The sequence below is a fragment of the Sorex fumeus genome, unplaced genomic scaffold, assembly GCF_029834395.1.
Source record: "Sorex fumeus unplaced genomic scaffold, SorFum_2.1 ptg000063l, whole genome shotgun sequence".
NCBI lineage: Eukaryota > Metazoa > Chordata > Mammalia > Eulipotyphla > Soricidae > Sorex > Sorex fumeus.
In genome coordinates, this window is record NW_026606120.1 from 63,075,410 (window position 1) to 63,096,262 (window position 20,853).

Genomic DNA, 20,853 nt, shown 5'->3' on the forward strand with positions numbered 1-20,853 from the left:
TTTACTCTCTGTATAGGTGACTTAGACTATATCTATACCTAAGGACACTGTGATGATCAAAACTGGTGACAGAGAGCACAGATAACTGTAAATCATAAATATCAACTATACACTGTATATTCTCTGAAGATAAAGTCTTTAGAGCTGAAAACACATGGTTCAGAAGGGGTATGCCTGTCTACCCTAAGATTTGACACCTGGCACAGGTAGCAGAGGAGGTATGCCAGACAGAGGTGCCATAGACTCAGAGGTCCAGAAGCAGGCAGAGTGCATGCTTGAGAAAACGCAGAAGACAGGCGTTGAGGCTTGAGCCCAGAGACCTCTGGAGAGGGACCCCAAGCTGGTGAGGATTCCAGCCTTTATCTGCAGAGCTGTGGGATACCCCTGAGAAGTTTTAAGCAAGGGAGTGACAAGCACATGTGTGTCTTCAGGTCACTGCAGCGACAGCGTGGAAAATGGATTGGAACTGGGATGGGAATAGAATCAGGGAGACTAGTAGGGATCTAAACTCGGGGAGCACTAAACCCCTTTGCTTCTCCCACCAGTCGCTCCCCCCCCCCCCACCAAGTGCTAGCTGTTTGATGTTTTGGGTCCACCAGCTGGCTCTGCTCTCTTGAATATGTCACTTAAGATTCCTGTTTCCACTAGTTTCCACATCTGTAAAATGGGAGAACTATTTTTCTTCTGTGACTAGTTCCTGAATGGAACTGACAGTGCCTTCAAACCCTGCTGGAAAAAGGAGCCCTCACCAGCCCCTGGTAAGTCTGTTTCAAGGAACAAGCCACAATCTCCCTTATCTTTAATCCCATGGAATTGTCCAGCCGCCTGCAGATGTTCAGTTAGTTCCTGAGCTGTATCCTCACCCCCCAAAAATAGCAGCAGCTGTATCTTCCATTGGGAATGGCATCAGCTACTCCTGGAGCCATCTGCCATCTGCAAGCATCTGCCTTTCAACTTCTGTGAACTTCAGTTTTCCTGACTGTAAAACAAGCCCATGGACATTGGCCCCTTCAGGCAAAACTTGGTAATACCCACTATGGGCCAGGTACTGTGTTAGGCTCTGGGAACATACGACAAACCTTCAGGATTGTTCCTGTCTCAGTGTACCTACATTTTTTTTTTGTACATGAAAGTGCTTTGTAAATTCTAACACTGTTTGTACTTGTACTGGAAATCTGGCAATGTGGCTTCTCATGCCAGCCTTGTTTCAGAGTAACTAGAACAGAGACAAACCAATTGGGTTTAACAAGTCTTAGTTGAGGAGGTGAGGAATTTCAAGTTCATTTCTGTGTAATGAAATTGTGATTCCAAGGACAGAGAGACAGAAAGAGAGAGAGAGAGTGAGAGAGAAATAGAGACAGAGACAGAGAGTCAGGGAGACAGAGACACAGAGAGAGACAGAGAGAGTGAGAGTGAGAGAAAGAGATGGACAGACAGACAGACAGGGAGAGACAGAGAGACAGAGAGAGACAGAGATAGAGGGAAAGACAGAGGTAGAGATACAGGGAGACACATACACACACACATATACACACACACAGAGAAAGAGAGAGAGAGAGAGAGTTTACAGGGGTTAAGGTGCATGACTTGCATGCAGCCAGCCCTGATTAGATTCCTGGCACCATGTGGTTTTCCATGCACATCAGGTACAGAGGTGGAGGGTTCCAAGTTTCAGCCCTGGAGGTTCCCATGCAGGGTCAGGGTGGTTGGGAAACCCTTGGCACTGACTAATCCTCAGCACCTCAGGGCCTGAGCAGCATTGCATTCTTAGGCCCTCTTATTGAATTGCTATGTCCATTGCCTGAGAATCCCTGGAAGGGCACCTCAGATCCCACCCCAGGCCTCCTGAGCACCACTTGGGAGAGCCCATTCCCTCTAAATGGTAATTCCCAAAATCTTTACTTAGAATTTAGATTACAGATCCCCTTTTCAAATTCTGTACATGATTTATTTCAGGACTTCCTTTACTCTTATTTCAAAAAAGCAGTTTTTTTTTTACTTTGTCTCTATATCTAATCTCTTCCTGTATCTAATATCTCCTCATATCAAATCCCCAAAATGGTGTTTGTGGGTAACAAAATGATTAAAACATGGCATAAGGGAGGGGTGAGAACCATGACAAAAAGTTGTGTTCCATTTGGGCAACTTCATCTCAACTTCAGCAAATGGTTGCCTTATAAGAAAATGCAGACTGACTCTAACTTTGGTTTTCCTGGAAATGTTTTGTGTTTGAGGGAGTTTTCTTTTCTCTCCCTCCCTTGTTAATTCCGTCCTCGAGAATCAGATGAAGAAGCAGACTCTTACATGGCTTTCCAGCTTTCAACATTACTTTTTAATCTTTTATTTCTCATTTATACTTAATTGTTTTGGGGCCATCCCTGGCTGTGCTCAGGACTTATTCCTGGCTCTGTACTTAGGGATCACTCCAAGCAGTTCTCTGGGGAACTTATTTTATTTAGTGCCTGCCGTATATCTAACCAAGGTAAACTACAAGCAGGACAAGTGCCCTACCCACTATGTCATCTCTCTTGTCCTTTATTTATAGAAACCACAGCTGGAGAGCTGGTGGCCACCAGGACCACACCTGGCGGTAGTTGGGTACCAGCAGGGCAATGTGTGGCAGTGCTTGAGGGACTATCAGGTGTCAGGGGACTGAACTCAGGGCCTTGTACAAGTAAAGCACATGCTAAACCACTTTAGCTATTTCCTGAGTTCTCTTTATTTCTCTTTTCTCACCCAGTCACCTTCTTAATCTAGAAAAATCTTCCCACCTCATCTATTCCTTGCTTAAGAGACTTTGGTGGCTTCTCTGTTGACTCTGAAGTCCCTTTGCTTCACTTTACCAGGGTGTGTTGAACACTTAACTATGTCAAGCCTGTCAAACCACAATGGAGATGAAAAAACAAGCTACAAATGGAAGTTTGTTCTTTAAAACAAACTCATGCAACCTGTAATCTTTATGATATAGTTCTTTAAGAACTGTATGAAAAGGACAGTTTTTCTTCCCAGAAAAAAAGTCACATGTACAGAAACTGATATACAAATATAGATATGTGCATACACATATATATATGTATATATATATATATTCCTGAAACTAGCTTTTAAAAATTGAAATAACATTGCATTATAAGAGTGTACAAATTTCAGGCCTACATCATTGAAAATCAACAACTGTATCTACTACCTTAAGTTCAGCATTTACACAACCTCTCCGTCGTCATCACGTATTTGTTCCCTGTGTCCCGATACATCCAACCTTCCCTTTTCCCCTTATAACCAGGACTTGGTTTTATAGTCCAAAGTTTATTTTTGCCTTGTTCAATTCATCTTTTTTAAGATAAACCACATATACATTAAAAATATTTTTTATTAAATTAAAAAATGTTTTTATTTCACTATCTGGTGTATTCCACTGAGCAGAGATTTTCTAAGTTTATCCACTTGTTGCATATGGCAAGATTTCATCTTTTAAAATAGCTTAATAGTACTTCATTGCTTGCCTATATCATATCTTTAGCCATTGATCAGTTATTCACCCAGCTGTGCTGGTAACAGTTGTTCCCAGCTCTTGGCTATTATAGAAAATGCTGCAAAAATGCTGCATATAAGTTCTCAAATTAGTATTTTTCTGTCTTTCAGAGAAGCGAGTTGCCTAGTTCATATGGAACTTCTATCTTTAATTTTTGGGTATTATCCAGACTGTTTTCTATGATGGCAGTGTTAGTTTGCATTCTCACCCAAAGTTTAAGAGTTTCCTTCTTTCTAAATCCCCTCCAATACTTTCTGATTCTTATCTTTTGGGTGAGAAGCAACAATTGTTCTTATAGATGTTAGTTGATATCTCATTGAAATGATTTGCATTTCCCTAATAATAAGAGATAATAAACAACTTTTTTAAAATTTTATTTATTTATTTTTTAACTCGAGCAGGCCCAGTAACGTCTCCATTGGAGACTTTGTTGTTACTGTGTTTGGCATATCGAAGACGTCACGAGGAGCTTGCCAGGCTCTGCCGTGCGGGCGAGATACTCTTGATAGCTTGCCGGGCTCTCCGAGAGGGGTGGAGGAATCAAACAACGGGAGCACAGTGACAGTGACAGTGATTTATTTTTTAATTTTTATTAGTGAGTCACCATGAGGTACAGTTGTAGACTTACAAATTTTTGTGCTTGGGTTTCAATTATACAATGATCAACTTTTTATGTTAATGATTCTCTTTATATCTTTGTATCTTCTTTGGAGAAATCTATTTAGAACTTCAGTGTAGCACTGTAGCACCGTCCTCCTGTTGTTCATTGATTTGCTCTAGCAGGCCCAGTAACGTCTCTATTGTGAGACTTGTTACTGTGTTTGGCATATTGAATACATCACGGGTAGCTTGCCAAGCTTTGCCGTGCGGGCGAGATACTCTCGGTAGTTTGCCGGGCTCTCCGAGAGGGATGGAGGAATCGAACCCGGCTCAGCCGGGTTGGCTGCACACAAGGCAAACACCATGCCAAACACAGTAACAAGAAGTCTCAAAATGGAGACGTTACTGGGCCCGCTCAAGCAAAATTCAGAACTTCAGTCAATTTTAAAAATAATTTTTAAGTGGTTGAGATTTATGAAATTTTGTATAGAATATATATTGTACAAACAGCTTTTATTTGATGAGATCAATTTTTGTTTTAATGTAAATTTCTTTTGTTGCAAAAATATTTTGATATCCTCTCATTTAGTTTTTGTTCTGATTTTTTATTATTTACCTTCCTTTCCTCTCTGGTGCTCCCTCCCTCCCTCCCTCCCTCCCTCCCTCTTTCCTTTCTCCTTTCTTTTTCTTTCTTTCTTTCTTTCTTTCTTTCTTTCTTTCTTTCTTTCTTTCCTTCCTTCTTTCTTTCTTCCTTTTCCCTTCTCTCTTTCTTTATTTCTTTTTCTCTTACCCCCAAATATCTCTAATGATGATATCAAGATATCCTGGATTGGGGAGAGAGCTCAAAGTATTGGAGTGCATATGCCATGCCCTTGTACCATGATGCCCTAAGCGCCTGTGAGGACAGCCCTGGTGGCCCCCTACTCTGCCAGACCAAGAAGTGCTGCTTCACTAAGTTCAAGCAACTAACCATCAGGCCCAGCATTGCCAGGCCATGTATCAGTGGGAATGGCCCCTGGGCTCCTTAACACCGCTTAAAAGGTCCCCCCTAAAAAAGTATATCCCCTGTTTTCTTTTATGTATCTGATGGTTTCCGTTCTTATGTCCTTGCCTTTAATCCACTTTGAGTGAATTTTGTGTATGGTGATCTAGTTTTATTCATTTGCATATGTTTGCTCAGTATTCTCAATACCAACATTTAAAAGGTTGTCTCTATGGTAAGCTTATGGCTCTCTTGCCATTACGTACTTATGCATGTGTATGTGGGTTTATTTCTCTCAATTCTGTTTCATTGGGCTATATCTGTTTTTATTCTAACACCATGCTATTTTAATTTTTTTGTTTTTGTTTTTGGGCCATACCTGGTTTTGCTCAGGGGTTCCTGGCTCTGTACTCGGGAATTACCCCTGGCAGTGCTCTGGGGACCCTAAAGCATGCTGGGGATCACATGCAGATTGGCCATGGGCAAGGCAAATGCCCTACCTGTCGGGGGTTACTCCTGTCTCTACACTCAGGAATTGCTCCTGGTGATGCTTGGGGAATGGGATAGGGGGGATGAACCGGGGCCAGCCACGTGCAAGGCATACATCTTTCCCACTGTACTATCTCTCCAGTCCCATACCCTGCTATTTTAATTACTATCACTTTAGAGTACAGTTTGAGTTAGGGAACTTGATAATTCCATGTTTGTTCCATTCCACCCCTCCCCTTCCCCCCCCACCCCCCACCAGGATCTTTTGCAATTTGCAATTTAACCATATTTGTAATTTCAAATGCATGTAATTCTTCGGTTTTATTTCTGTGAAGAACCCTGGGATTTTGGTAGTGATTGCACTGTATCTATACATTGCTTTAGGTAATCTAGCTATTCAATGATCTTCTTCCAATCCATGAGCAATGAATATCAAGTCTGTTCATCTCTGTTTCTTCTTCTGTTTCTTTCAACATGTATCTTACAGTTTAGGGTACCCAGATATTCCCTTTTTTATTTATTCCAAAATATTTAACACTTTGATACCATTGTAAATAGGATTGTTTCCTTTACTTTCTGATTGCCTTTATTGTGTTTATTGTATCCTCTGTTGTCTGATTGTGTTAGATCTTCTCACACTACATTGAACAGTAGTGGTGAGAATGGACATCCTTGTCTTATTCTTGACCTCAGAGGAAAATAGTTTCAATTTTTTGCCTATATTTTGTTTTGTTCTTGGTCTTTTGGGGTCCTTGGGTCATACTTGGCAGTAATAGGGGTTCACTTCTGGCTCTGTGCTCAGAGATCATATGCAGTGTATGGATTTTGCTCAGGGGATCATATGTGGTACATGGGGTTGAATTGGGATCTGCTGCATTGTGAGGCAAGAGTCTTAACCCCTGCACTATCTCTCTGACCCACTGTTCCACACACATTGTCCATGTAAACCCCATAGAGCTGATCCTGAAACCCTTCTTCTAAGCCAAATTGGTCACTTTTTATCATCCAATATCAACTATTTACTAAAATATTGTCTCCTTAGAGACTGAAATACTTACTGTGATAGAGCCGCACAGAGAGGATGATTTATTCCAGCCAGGGAAGACTGCAGGGAGAGAGTGAATCCCACTTCATTCAGCCTTGGATTTGAATGCAGAGGCCTCTTCTTACTGGATGTGCAGCCCTGGGCCAGTCTCTTAACCTTTCTGTGCCTCACTTCCCATTATGGGATGAAACTCCTCATTCACGAGGATGAAAGGTGGCAATGAATGTGAACCACCAGACTGGTGACACTAGTCAAGGAGTCTGGGCACCTTTCCTCACTCTTGGCTCCTAGGTCTTTTTGCTTTTCCCAGTTTATACCATCTCTGCATGCAAATGCATTTTGTACTTGCATGGGGAGAATCTTACTGAGCAGAATTCTTTAATCCTTCCTGCCCTCTTCTTGCTGTTCCCTCCTTTCTTTCATTTATTAACTCTTTCATTTGTCCATTCAATTCACTTATAAATGGAGGCTTCCCAGATTTTTCTCTCTTCTGGACAGATCTGGACACTTTCTGGGTTTTTGGCAAGGTGGTTGGGATCTATGCTAGGTCACTTGCAGAGCTGAAACATCAGAAGCCTTTTTGACTTCTTTCTCAGCACTCATACCCAGTCAATCACCAGATCCTCTCCAGTCTTCTGGAAAATGGTCATTGGCCTTCACACATATGAGTACAGCCTCTTACTGGCTCTTTCTGGACTATGAGAAAGTCTTTCTTGACTAAAATTCTGTCAACCACTATTCCAGTTCCTATCCATCCTTCTCAACTTAAGTTTAGTGGTCTCCGGCACTAAACTTAAGTTGAGAAGGGCGGTGTCTTTCCATTTTTGTGCTCTGGGTGTTCAGCTGTGGTTAGTCTTGAGAAAGTGCTTGCAGTAGATTGATGTGAGCCCTCATTTCTGAAACTCCAATTCCTTGCTATTGCTCCCATGAAGAGATAATATCTATTTTCTTCCAGGCTTGAGTCTAATTGGGTCTAGGGGACTTACTTAACCAACAGAGGGCAGCTGGAACAGTGTGGTGGGCCCTTTAATGCATTGTCATAAGGGGGCGTGTCGCTTCTGGGCAGGATTCGTGGAACAGTTTCTCTTAGAGCCATGACCTGCTCTAGGGGATGACCCCATTCTCAGGCTGTGAGAATGCCTAAGCCATATGAGCTCTGTTCTACAAGTGAGCTGAGCTCCCAGCTGGTGGTCAGGTGCTGGCAGCCACTTGGGAAGGTTCTGTATTATCCTTCATCTGATGTCATGAATATCCCAGCAGATCCCTTCCCAAATCCTGTTCTGTGGGATGCTCATGACATCATGACATCAAGAGATATTCATTATATCTTGAGCAGAGTAAACGCTGTTTGAAGACTGGTAGTTGTGTTGTCACATGATAACCATCCACAGATGGTCAGAACAGTGTTCAAAAGTTGTTTATCAAATGAAGCAACAATTCTATTCTCATGCCCTAAAGGTGTCCCTGACCTAGCAAGAGTTTCCAATGGTCCCGGTGACCTAAACAGTTACTGCCCGCCCTTCGTTGGCTTCCAAGGTCCTCTATAATTTGTCTTCAGTTTCCTTTTTGGATCTTCTAGACTGTTCTCACTTGGCATAGATTACCCCCTTCTGAACTATTTCCCAAACACACACACATATGCACATACACACACACACTTTCTATACACTGCTTTCTCCATCCAAATACTTTTCCCTCTACATTTCCTCTCCAGTTAGGCTGCCATTCCAAGTGCCATGTGAGCTTCAGAGTGATCTCTTTTGGCTGTCTAGTCTAGCATGAGTCCTACAGGCTGGCTTTCTGTATTCCTCTTTCACTGTTTACCTGTACACCACTTCTTCCTCCCTCTACTGCACTGCAAACTTTCCTGTGTGTGGCTGGGGTGTCAACAGGGGTCCTTGCCCATAGCAGAGTATACAAAATTGTTCTGCTGGCTTACCAGACATTAGTTCCTACAGGGTTTGAGTTGAGACGTGCCAGCACACAATGTGGCACACGGTGTCTCCCGAGCCAGGTGTTCCCATACTGGAAGGGAGCAAGGGCATTGACAAGGCATACAAGCTTCCGTGGCCACTCGAATTTCAGGGCAGAACGGTGCCACTTACTACGTGGCTCTGGCGAGATGCTACATTCTCTGCGTTCCTCGTTCCTTATTTGGAAACCGGAGACGTTGCCTGCCTATGTGGATAAAGGGCCTAGCTCTGTGCTCGACACATCGCAAGCCATTAAAAACTGCCTGCTAATAGATGTGACAGCCTCCTGGTGGATGTCTTACTATGTTGCCCATTTAGAGGGTCACAGCTCCCCTCCCCATTTTAAAATTAGAATCAAAAGAAAAGAACAAAGCAAAAAGAATGAGCTAAGAAAAAAGAGAACAGGGAAAACCCGGGCACCCCCACCCCATTGCCAACCCTGACCAGTAAGTGTGTGGTGCCGTAGCAAGTCTCTGCTCAGAGCTCAGTCTTCTCATCTGTAAACCCAGCGGTGGGCATGGCTCTAAGCTCCCCTCCAGCTCCTACATTCCAAGAGCATTAAAGAAAAAGAATGAATCACCCCATTCGAAATACCAACATGGGCAGGGCCCTCCCTCTGCTGTCCCCATCCAGCAGAGCTGAGAGCTCTTAATACACAGCCAGCTTCCTCCCGCAGCTGCCACCAAACTTCAAGCCCCTTTCCCAGGAGTCTCAGAAGCAAGACTGATAATGAACCCCTTGGCCTTCTCCATCTCAATAGGGAACCAGATCCTATTCCCAGACTGTGTGTGTGTGTGGGGTGGGGGGAGAGGAGGGACCCTCATTGGGAGGGAGAGGCTGGCCTTCCCTGGACCGGAGGCCTCGGGATGCTCGTGCATGAAGTGTGGGCGTGTTGGCCTGGCGGAAGGAAGGAGTAAAGGGAAGCATTGAAAAGAGGGTCGATGCTTGAATTCTTCCAAACGCGGCAGGAGGCCTGGGTGGTGGAAACCGGTCTTTGTTTCCCAGGATTTTGAAAAAGTCCCATGTGGCTGTGTCTGTATGTGTAAGAGTTAGGAAAGTCCATCCTGGGGCGGCATACACCCACCCCTCACCCCCCACCCCCCAGCAGCTGCCTAAATTCATAGACACTGGCTGTCAAAGCCGCAGAAGACAGCAAGATCAATTTCCCTGCGTCTGGGAGGTAGGCAAGGGCTGACAGCGCGGAGGGCAGTTTTCTGGCCTCTCTGCCCAGAGCTGACGTCCCCCCCACAACCGCACCCGCCCCCCCATACACACACACACAGCCCGCAGCTTTCCGCGTTGATACTATTATTAGTCTGAGCACCGGTAACACGAATGGGGAGGCGTAGCCGTCTTGGCCCGCCCGAGACCCGCCTGCATCCTGCGGGTGCTCCGTGCGCGCACCCAGCGAGCGGCGGCGGCCGGGGCCCGGGCCGGGTGCGCCTCGGAGCGGTGGGCTGAGTCTCGCCCGCACGTCTGCAGCGCGGGCGCTCGCCGCAGCTCCCAGGCGCTCTGGCTCTGAAAGCCGAGAAGCTCGCCGGCTGCGAGCGAGCGGGTTTTCCAAGTGGGCAGGGGTGGGGAGGAGGGGCGCGGGCGGGCGGGCGGGCTGGCGGGCGCGGGGAGGAGGGGGCGTCGCGGAGGGGAAGACCTCGCATTGTGATCCAATGACATTGCCAACGTGGGGGTGGGGGCGCTGGCCTCGGCGCGCTCTCGGGTTTTGGCTGCCCGCCCAGCTGGGAATAACTCTCTTCGCATAATTCGCGTGTTTACCAGGCATGAAAATTCTTGCTTTCTTCCCCCCACCCCTTCCCACCGCTCCGCAACGCGCGCGCGCGCGCGCACACACACGCACACACACGCGCGCGCGCACACGCGCGCACACACACACACACACACACATACACACACACACACACACACACACACCATGAGCCCCCTCCCCTTTCCCCCTCCCCACCGCCTCCGCCCCTCCTCGCAAGTGAAACTCGGTCTAAAAAAATATTGGCCCGGGGCGCAGAAAGTTTTGCATAAATTCATAAGTGATGAATGGCTGATTTTAACGTTATTTGGGTATTTGTCAGAACTTAACAAATATACATGGGGACGGCGGTTCATAAACTTAAACATCTCAATATCCCCTTTCTTCGGGAAATAAATTACGTTTGTTTGCCCGGCTTGGAGTCTTAAGGTAGCCGACATTAGGAATATTTTAAAAGCCATCATCCATCCATCGAGCATGTCTCCCAGGCGCCAGGAAGATTAAATGAAAGAATCATAAGATGGAGGTCTTTAACTTTTAATCCTTTTACAATGAAGCCTCAGATAGTCGCGGGGGCAGGGTGCCCTCTCGGGGGGGAATAATGCCGTTATTCCTCGGCTCTCAGTTAATGAATACCCTGACGTCTGTCCCACGGCGGACGGAGGCAGCGCCGGGAGGGGGCTCGGGCGCGCGGGCCCCGCTATTGAAATGAGGAGCCACCGAGGCTGTGTCGGAGGGAAGAAAGCGCCGGGGCTGCAGGGACCAGGCGGGCGGGGCCGGGGGCACGAGGTCTGTGCTGGGGACCCGGCGCAGGTTTGAAATAATTAGCATAGAGTCTCCGCCACTCCGGACCCGGGCGGTGGGGAGGGCGGGGGCGGGAGGGACGCCAGCAGGGAGGCGCGGGGAGGTGGGAGGCGGGGGGGGGGCGGGGGGAGCCAAGGAGATCGACTCTGGAGTCCAAGATAAATAAAGGGAGCGCTGAGCAGTGTCAGGCAGCGGGCCCACGTGGAGCTGCGCGGATGGGCGCCACCGTGGACCCAAGCAGGGAGACGCGCGCGTGCGTCCGGCGCCCGCTCCCCCCCCCAGCTGCCTTTTTAGGGGCGCGGTGGAGTGGGGTGATGTTTTGCACGTCCCTCTAAGGGATCACACGTCTTCTGCCCCTATCTAACCCCCACAACTCTAAGATCCGGATTCTAATTAGTCTTCCCTCCGTGGGTGTCCCCCCCCCAACTGCCAACTGCCAAGTGGGGTTAAGTGTTCAGAGCCGGGGAGCGGGTGGAGGGGAGGTGCACCCCCCCCCGCCCCGTTCATAACTGCAAACCCCAGGGATGAAGTTTTTTTTCTCACCCCAGTGCAAACCCTTCCCAAACCCTGACCCTCTGAGGAGTCTTGCCTAGGTCCTGGGAGGCTGAGGGAGGCGAGTGTCAAACGCGCGCCACGCCTGGATGGGGGGGCTCAGATCCGGGGAGGTGAAGAGTGCGGGTTTCCAGGGACCGCTTCAGCTCGCACCACCTTTGCTTCTGGGAGTGCAAAGGGTTAACACGGACTGGATATCTGGGTGGGGGGGCTTCGAGGCTGGAGGGGTGGCGGGATCTGGGTGGGCGCGCTCTGATCTCCCCCCCCCCCATTCCTCGAGGGTCAAGTTTCAGCGGCACTCCGCCCCCAGGGTAGGTGTGAAAGACACGTGTCCTCATTGTGAAGGGCCCGTCAGGCAGCACAAAGCGGCCGCCCACCCTCCCCACCCCCCGCCCCTCGGCCCAGCCTGGGGTCAGCTCCAGGGGGCCGGCTGGGTGTCGAGGTCACGACGGATCCAGCTAGGCGAAGTAGGGAGAAAAAGCAGGGGAGCGGGATAGGGGCCACGTGATGTTCAAGGAGGGGGTTGTGAGAGTAACGACCCCCCCCCCCCAAGCTGAGAGGTCACCTCCCTCACAGACGAAGAGGGGGTGAGCCCCTTCTCCAGACAGGCACAGTAAGCACAGCGACACCCTTCCCCGCCCCGCCTGCCCCCCCACACCCCCCATCAATCACCGGCACAGAATCGCAATGTGAGCGCAGTCGATTTTAGTGGTTTTCTTTAATCCTGCTCTGCATTTCTTTCTCATTTACTACACGGGATATTATAAAGAATAAATAGCAGATACTCTTAATTTACAATGATTAGTCATTCCATTTGTTCTCTATATTTACAATAACTGTAAAATACATTGAACTCTATAGCTTCTTCGAGGTCCAAGGAAAACCAAAAACACTTTCCGAAGAATGGAAAATAGCTTTTTAAAAGTCCTTCTACAAAAGTTCTCCCCTCTCTTTGTAGTTTAAGAAAAAATAACTCCCCCCCTCCCCTGCTTCGCCATGCGAAGGGCACTGGAATATAAATAGCAGGTTAACATTATTAGCAACAACCAGAATAAGTCTCTCTTTTCTCTGTTCTTTTTTTTCCTTTTGCTTATATTTTTTTTAAAAATACAGTAGAAGCCGGTAACTTTTAACGTATAATACTGACCTTTTAATAAGTAAATTAAAACTGGGACCGTATATACACACACATATACATTCCTACACAGTTAAACAGTGCATTACATGAACCAGTAAGCTAAGTCTCTGTAGCCAAAAAAAAAAAAAAAAAGTTCATTGAATCCCCTCGGGAGAGGGTGGTGAGAGCTGGTGGGAAACCGAGCAGGGGTCGGGTGGTGGTGGGGGCGTTGGTGCGGGTCGACCAGGTGTCCGGGCGCGGGGCAGGGGGCCCTGAGTCCTAGCATGAGCACTTGCACTCGGAAATGATCGGGTACTGGATGGGAATCCAGCCGCAGCGCTGGCCCCCGCGCCGCTGACAGCGCCACCGCAGCACGGTGAGGTGCACGGACTTGGACGGCTTGCACACCATGCCCTCGGGCACCGAGCACGAGCGCTTGCTGAAGCAGCTGCCCACCTTCACGTAGCGCGGCCAGAAGCGGCTGCCCAGGTCGTTCCAGGCGTACAGCACCGGGCAGAAGGTCTGCGACCACAGCCACATCTGCAACTTCCTCCGCAGCTTCTTGCTCAGGCGCTGCTTCTTGCCCGGGGCCAAGCCCTCGGAGAACTCCAGCCCTTTGATCTCGCTCGGCATGGCCCCTGACGGCCGCTGCCGCAGCAGCTGGTCCAGCTCGGCCAGGTCCTCGGCGCCCCCGGCGGCGCCCCCGCCCCCGCCGGGCCGGTCCTCGGGGGGCGAGGTGGCCATGAAGCCTGGGTCGTAGTGGCCCCCGAGCAACGAGCGCAGCAGCGTCTCGTTCAGATCCTTCTCCTTGGGGTCAAAGATAGGGTCCGGGTGTTCGATGAGGTCCACCAGGGGCAGGTTGTCGCTGGGCGCCGGGCGGATGTGCAGATAGTGCTGGCCGCCCGCCGGTGCCGCCCGCAGCCCCAGGACCACCACCAGGGCGTAGAGGGTGACCCCCAGGCTGGGGCAGCGCTCCATGCCTCCGGCGCGCGCCCGGGGCTGCCGCTGCGTCCCGCGTCCCCGGACGAGAGCACGCTGAGCCCGCGGCGCCGCCGCCGCGCTCCCCCGTCCCTCCGGAGGCGGCTCACCCGAGGCTGGGCAGGCGCAGGGCCGGCAGCATGAGTCGCCGCGAGAGCCCTTCGCGCGGCGGCCGGCTCCCACCCGGGCGGAAAAAAACGGCACCCAAGTTGGCCGCGACTCCTCTCCCGAGTCTACCCGGGCAGGCGGCCGCGGCGGGGCATCCGAAATCACTCCAGGGCGACCGCGGGGCGCGGGGGGCGCCGGCTCCTCGCTGCCTTCCCCGGCCGGCGGCGGCCCAGGGCGCGTGGACGAGCTGCTGCTCCCCTCCTCCTCCTCCTCCTCCTCCTCCTCCTCCTCCTCCTCCTCCTCCTCCTCCTCCTCCTCCTCCTCCTCCTCCTCCTCCTCCTCCTCCTCCACCACCTCCTCTTCTTCCTCCTCCTCCTCCTCTTCTTCCTCCTCCTTCTCTTCTTCCTCCTCCTCCTCTTCTTCCTCCTCCTCCTCCTCCTCCTCCTCCTCCTCCTCCTCCTCCTCCTCCTCCTCCTCCTCCTCCTCCTCCTCCTCCTCCTCCGCTCGCGGCTCCTCGTCCTGCCGCTGTGTGCAGCGCCGCTGGCCCAGCCGGTCCTGGGGGCACTTCCCTCCTCCTGCTCGGGGCTCGGCGGCCGGCGCTGCCCGGCGGACTCCAGCGGCGGCGGCGGCGGCGGCGTCCGCGCACGTTGGCACCGGTTTGTCTGTCTCGCAGGGTCCAAGCCTTTAAATTTCCTGCACTTTCAGCTCCATCACCATGGAAACCACTGACTCTCTCGGCGTTGCCCCCTCCCCCTGCTTCCCCCAAACAACAACCCCACCCCCCACTTCTCCACCCCCGAAGAGCTGGAGCCGGCACAGGCTCCCGGGGCAGCCGCCTGCACTCGCCGCGGAGGCGGCGGCGGCGGCTTCGGCAGCGCCCAGGGCTGTGCCCCGCCGGACCCAGATGCCCCGGGAAGCCGACAGTCGGGCTGCCCGCCGGGGCTCTCAGGCGGCGGCGGCGGCGGCGGCGGCGGCGGCGGCGGCGGCGGCGGCGGCGGCGACGGCGGCGGCGGCGGCGGCGGCGGCGGCAGCGGCGGTGGCGGCGGCGGTGGCGCTTGGCAGGTCTCCGCGCAATTTTCTCTCTCCCCCACCACCCACCCCTCCTTCTTCTCCTCCTGCAAAATGCACCGCCCCCCTCCTTTCTCCTGGAGCAATGCAACTGGGGCTCTAGGCGCCCCGCCAGGGCCAGTCCCGGGGAAAGCTCGCGGCGGCGCTGGAGCCGGGCCGGAGGGTGCAGGGCCGACCGGGGGGGGGGGGGGGCAGGGGGGGACGGGGAAGGGGGGGAGGGTGAGGGGAGTGCGCGAGGTGGGGCCGGGAGGGTGCTCATTAATTGGGTGCTTTGCACTGAGGCGCTGGGGGCTTTCCCCCCCCTTTTTCTCCCGCTCCCCCCCCCCCCCCACCTCGCGGGCACAGTTTGGCGCTAGGAATTTCTCCATGTGCACGGAGCTTTTTTCCCCGGGCGCGACTCAAATCTCACCTTTCTCCCGGGCTTGGACTAAGAACCCTCCCCCTTCCCTAGCGCGCGCGTACACACACACACACACACACACACACACACACACGCACACACGCACACACGCACACGCACACACATATACACACACACTTTTGCACAGACTGTGTTGAGGGGGAGAGGAGGGTGGTCCGAGAGCCGCAGCTTTGCGCAGCGTGATGCAATAACGAGAAAGCTCTCCTGCCCGTCTCTTGCCCAGGTCTCCATGAGGGGGGTCTACTCCTCCCCCTCCTTGGCCGGGTCCTGCACCCTGAGTGGCCGAGCGGTAGGGGCGCGCCGGGCTCTCCTGCGGCTCCCCCAAGCCCGCCTGGCTCTGCGCGGACACCCTCGGCTCCCTGGGGGCGGCGCGCCCTCTGCTGGCCCGCCACAAGCCCTGCACCTGGCTCCGGCAGAGGTCTAGGGGGAGGTGGGTTTGTCTGCTGTCCACTCTGCCCAGCTCATTTCCAGCTTCTGTGTCCAGTCATTGTGGAGTGTGTTGGTGTGTGTGTTGCGTGTCTGTGTGTGCGTGTTTTTTGTGTGTGTGTGTGGTGCGTGTGTACACTCTTGCTCTGACTGGTCATTCAGGTTCTCACTATTCTCTCAAGTCTCCAGACCCTCAGTGTAAACAGACTTACTGGGATTCCTCCCCATACCCCCTCAAATGTCAAGCGAACAGCCCTGCGTCCTCTGCCTCTGCTAATTGCCCTCGGTAGGCGACGGAGCGGGACGCAGAATCAGAAAGTTGAAAGATGAACTAGCTGGCTGTCAGGGGACCTGATTCCTGGCTGGAAGTCATATTCTGTCAATCTAGGACGAGCCCCATACACCTTGCTTTCTTCATTTGTGACACAATTTACCCAGTCCTAATGTTCTGTAATTTAAATAAACTTGCTTGATGCTTTTAATTTTATTTGTCTTTAGAAGCTATTACTCTTTGATGAGCGATGGAAATGGAGATGACACTTCCCGTTAATTTTCCCTTGGATGGGGAACTCACTCTGAGTTTCAAAATTCAACCCCCATTTCCTTTGCGGTGGATGTGCTTGGAGTCTGGAGGGAGAGACTTGGGGGGATGACTCAAGTTTTCATCAACATTCTGTGGACTGGAGTTAGGAGGCCTCATTGTAACTAGCCCACATCACTCTTTCTTCCCCCAAATTGTTTTTTCTTTCTGCCCATTCTGTACACTGCCTCCCTCACCCCCACCACCTCCCAGAAATTTATCATCTGAACAAGGGAAAAAAATGCACTTTGTTTCCCCTCAAATTTTTCTGAAAAAAAAAAATCTCAGTAATGGAAGGATGGCCAGTTGTAGCTGGAAGCATTTTCTTCAACTTTCAAGTCTAAACAATATCTAGAGTTAGGCTTTTTTTTTTTCCTTCGAGGTATTGCCTGAAAGGAAATCTTGCTTTGCTGAATGCTGGATATTGAAACAGCCTGTAAGTTGTTTGGACTCAGTCAATTCTGAAATAACAGGTGACTCGGACCTGGAACCCAGTAGTTTCTTAATCAATCAGTACCTCCCCCCCCCTTTTTTTGGTGTGCTTTGTGGTACTTATACACTAATTTGTTGTCTATAAAAATGAAGCATTCCAGAGTGATTTCATCGCTGCTCTAAATGAACTGAAAAAATGATTTTTCAGCAAAGAACTCAAAAGCAAAATTCTTGCCTGTTCCTTCTGGGATCTTGGGATCCAGTGAGTGACATCTGCTTGTGCCTTTTTTTTTTTTGTCCCACTCATCTTTACCCCTCTCCTTCAAATCACCTATTTTTGTTTGAAAACTGAGTCCAATCCTTTGGACCTTTACGGGGGTTAGGTAGATTTGACTGAGCAGCAAAAGAGTTTCCTGGGGAAAGAACAAACAAATCACATTAGACAATAGATTGGGTGAATCTATTTCTAGTGGCTTTGCTGGGGAAGGGCATGAAGGATCGCCCTTGTTGAAAATCACCACCGTCCTAGGTTTGGCTGTCCAGTTCCAGGGCCTCAATCGAGAACATGAAAACAAAACACAGCTCACAAAGACCATAAAATAAAAATCCGTAAGTGCACATAAGAGTGTTTGGTGAGTATTTCTCCATCTTTTCAAAAGCCTGTGCCCAACTTGAATATGGGTTACCACTCCACGCTCTCCTTTGAATGCAGTTCTGTGTATTCCTAATGCATTAGGATGACCATATCAAACCAAAACAGTTACAATAGACTCTCCTGTTTTCACACCGTAGCAGTTACCTTCTTTAAGGTAATGCTCTCCTTGGGGTGCCAGTGGTCAGCCTCAGCCTCCCCTTACCTCACTCCCCACCCTATGCCACACTGGGGCACTTAGGCGCTGAGTGAATGTGAAGATGCTGTTATCAGAAGCAAAGCAACCCTGGGACCACAGAGCTAGAGCAGCAGAGCTTGAATGAGGTGGAGAGCAGAAAATGACTGAATGAATCAGGAGAAGAGGCGATACAGTGCATGCCCTGAGTCTGCACTGGGAGAGGGGAAGTACTCTCTATCAGAAATAGCTGGGCTGGGCAGTGGAGGACGAAATGTCAGAAGTAGGGAAAGAACCCACTCAAGACAACCTTGGAACTACTCTGATCTCTGCTGGAATTCTGGGCCTGCTCTTCTTCCCGCTCTTATTTTCTTTCTGTGGGCATCTCTGCTGAGGACTTCATTTCCTCATGTGTAAGATGGGGAAACATTCACCTCTTGGCAGTGTGTTTGATAAAAGAGGCAGTGTATTTGATAAAGGGTGTCACTGGCACCCCAAGGAGAGCATTACCTTAAGAAGATCTAGCCTGGAAGAACACACGACTCTCTGGTGGCTATTGTCTTGCCCTGCATCTCACCCACCACCCAGTTTGAGCTGGGAAGACTCTAAAGGGCTGGGATGCTATTGAAGTCCACTCTGCTCACTGTGGGGTATTTACCCCCATCCCTCAGTGGCTGCAGGATTTCAAGAACTGGGGACACGAGAACTGGAATTTCATGTGTGTGTGTGAGGGGGGCATCTCAACACCTTTCAATGTTTCCATGACTCTGTTGAAGAGGGCACTTGAGACGCAGGGCCGAGAGAGTCCTATTCTTCATTCCCAGCAGGCTTTTGCTGGCTTCTACTCAGGTTGGCCTTTCATCAGGAACCACTCAGCTCTTGTAGGAAGCATCTAGTGGACACAAGTAGATTCCTTCTTGGCTGTCTCTCCCCACTCTGTGCCGCACTGGAGTACACAGCAGTGGGTACTGAATGTATTGGAGGATGCTGTTATCAGAAGCGGAGCAGCCGTGGGAAGCACAGTGCCAGAGCTGAGATAGACCCCGGAGGTCTGTCCTTGGGAGAGCCTCTGGGAGAGGGAAATTGAGACTCTGTCCCAAACAGTGGCACCCAGAAGGAGCCTGAGGGGTGTCCACGGATCCTTTTTATTTCCAGCAAGAACAGTTCCATGATCTAGCTTCTTCTCACCTAGAAACATAGCTTCAAGTGGCTGCAGGTGATGCATAAAAGGGTAGGTGAGAAAAACCTGCCACTGCAATGGCTGTGTGACCTTGGGTGAGTCACTGGCCCCTCTGGACCCACCCCACCACCTATAGGTTCTCTCAAGGGACCTGGAGACACCATGAAGATGTGAGCTCTCTTAGGCCCTGCCTTATCCTGGGCATGTGAAAAACATCACTTACCAAATCTGACTCTTTCTCTTGTCCCATAAATGTCCAGGGTGATGGACTTTTTCTTAATGAGATCCCAAAAATGCCATATTTGGTCCTGACCCAGTTGAACAAAATGAGAAAATGTCAGCCTCAGGCTTGTCACTTGGCTGGAATACTGGAGCAAGGATGGGGCCTCCCCAGCCTTCCTGAAACTGGGGGGACCCAGGCCATGCCAGGGCTCACAGTGCCACGGTGCATACTGCGTGTGCATGTGTGTGTGTGTGTGTGTGTGTGCATTTGCCTACCTGTATGCATCATGTGTCGAATCAGTGACGGGGTTCTAGGGAGAGCAGAGAGGCTTCTAACCAGCACAAGACTGGGGTCGGGGAGGGAAGGGAGGAGAAAGAGGGGGGGACGGTGAAGACATAACTCCAAAACGGGTAAATAAATGTGAAGTGCGTTTCCAGGAATAGAGGGAGAGCTGAAAGGCCAGGAGGGAAGGGCGCACCGCAAGCCCCTTCCCTTCCCCAGTCTGGCTCCGCCTGTCTCCGGCTCCACGCCTGGGAAGGGGAGACAGCGCCGGAGCCCGGTGGCTCATTCATCTCCTGATAAACTGTTTATCTGAGTTTTAACGAGGGCGCCTCTCTTCCAGCCCTGGAGACGGAGCCTCCTCATGTTTAGCCTGCCCTGATGTAGGGGGCTGTCGGGGCGGGGGTGGGGGTACAGGCAGGCAGAGTGTCTGCCTTTCCCGGACTACATACACCAGGCTCTGCCTCTGCCCCATGCCTTCCTGCTCTGATTTTGCAGGGCTTCCCTTCCCCCCAGGTGCTTTCTCTCTGGAGTGTGGGTCTAGGATGCAAAAGGAACCTGTGCAGATCCTGTCTCCATCACTGTCTTAAAAGATTCCTCTCTCTGTTTGACAGTCTGTCTGTCTGTCTCTCTCTTTCTCTCGCTCTCACACACACCCCACCCCCCCACACACCTTCTAAATTAACATGAAAAAACTTGGTTTCATGTTATGAATGTTTACCATCTATGACGTGATATTTCAAAAGGGAAGGGAAGGGAGAGCCATCACCAGCCACGGGAAGACTTGTGAAGGAGTGCGGAATGACGCAGGGAAGATGCTTTGTGGGAAAAGCCAACATCCCCTCATGCCGTCCCCCCATGTATAGACACCCAAACTTTGCAAGTGCAACAGCTTGCTTCTCAGCCACCCCCCCACAAACACCTGCCCTCCCCCACGTCCACAGACACAGTCTTGTGCAGCTACTAAGGCATTTGCTGAGAAAGTCGGCTTCCTCACCCGTAGCACATAGGAACCAGTAAACACAGATGCCCCTGCATACACTCCCACACACACACATACACTCCCTCCTGGACACAGTCTCAGCAGTTGCTCTTCGGATGCTCCCTGGGTTGTTAAGGTTGGGGGGGGGACAGTCTCCTTTAGTCACGTGCCACTGAGGAATGAAGGTCTATAACCCCCCTGTACCTACCTCTCTCCAACATACCAGTATGCCCCCCATCCCAACCCAGGCTCACATTTCTCCCACATGCAGTCTTCCTGCAGCCTTACAGAGATGCTGGCAGAGATAATGCAGTCTCGTCTCCGCAGCCCCTCACAGACCAGATAACAAGGAGCCAGGAGCTCAGCTGTCTCCACAATAAAGTGTAACACCACCCCCTCTTTGGGGGGTGGGGGGATGAATGAATGCACCCAAGACAGCTTCCTCACATTTCTGCATTTTCTTCTAGCCATGAGTTCAGAGGGCTTGACTCACACT

General features: G+C 50.8%; 1 protein-coding gene across 1 annotated transcript; it reads right to left on the reverse strand.

The window, feature by feature from the left end:
- Positions 1–12,435: 12,435 nt before the first annotated feature.
- On the reverse strand, positions 12,436–14,233 carry NOG (noggin). Its single transcript, XM_056126975.1, has one exon. It carries the CDS (start codon positions 13,829–13,831, stop codon positions 13,133–13,135), a length of 699 nt encoding a protein of 232 aa, XP_055982950.1. The 5' UTR covers positions 13,832–14,233; the 3' UTR covers positions 12,436–13,132.
- Positions 14,234–20,853: the final 6,620 nt, after the last annotated feature.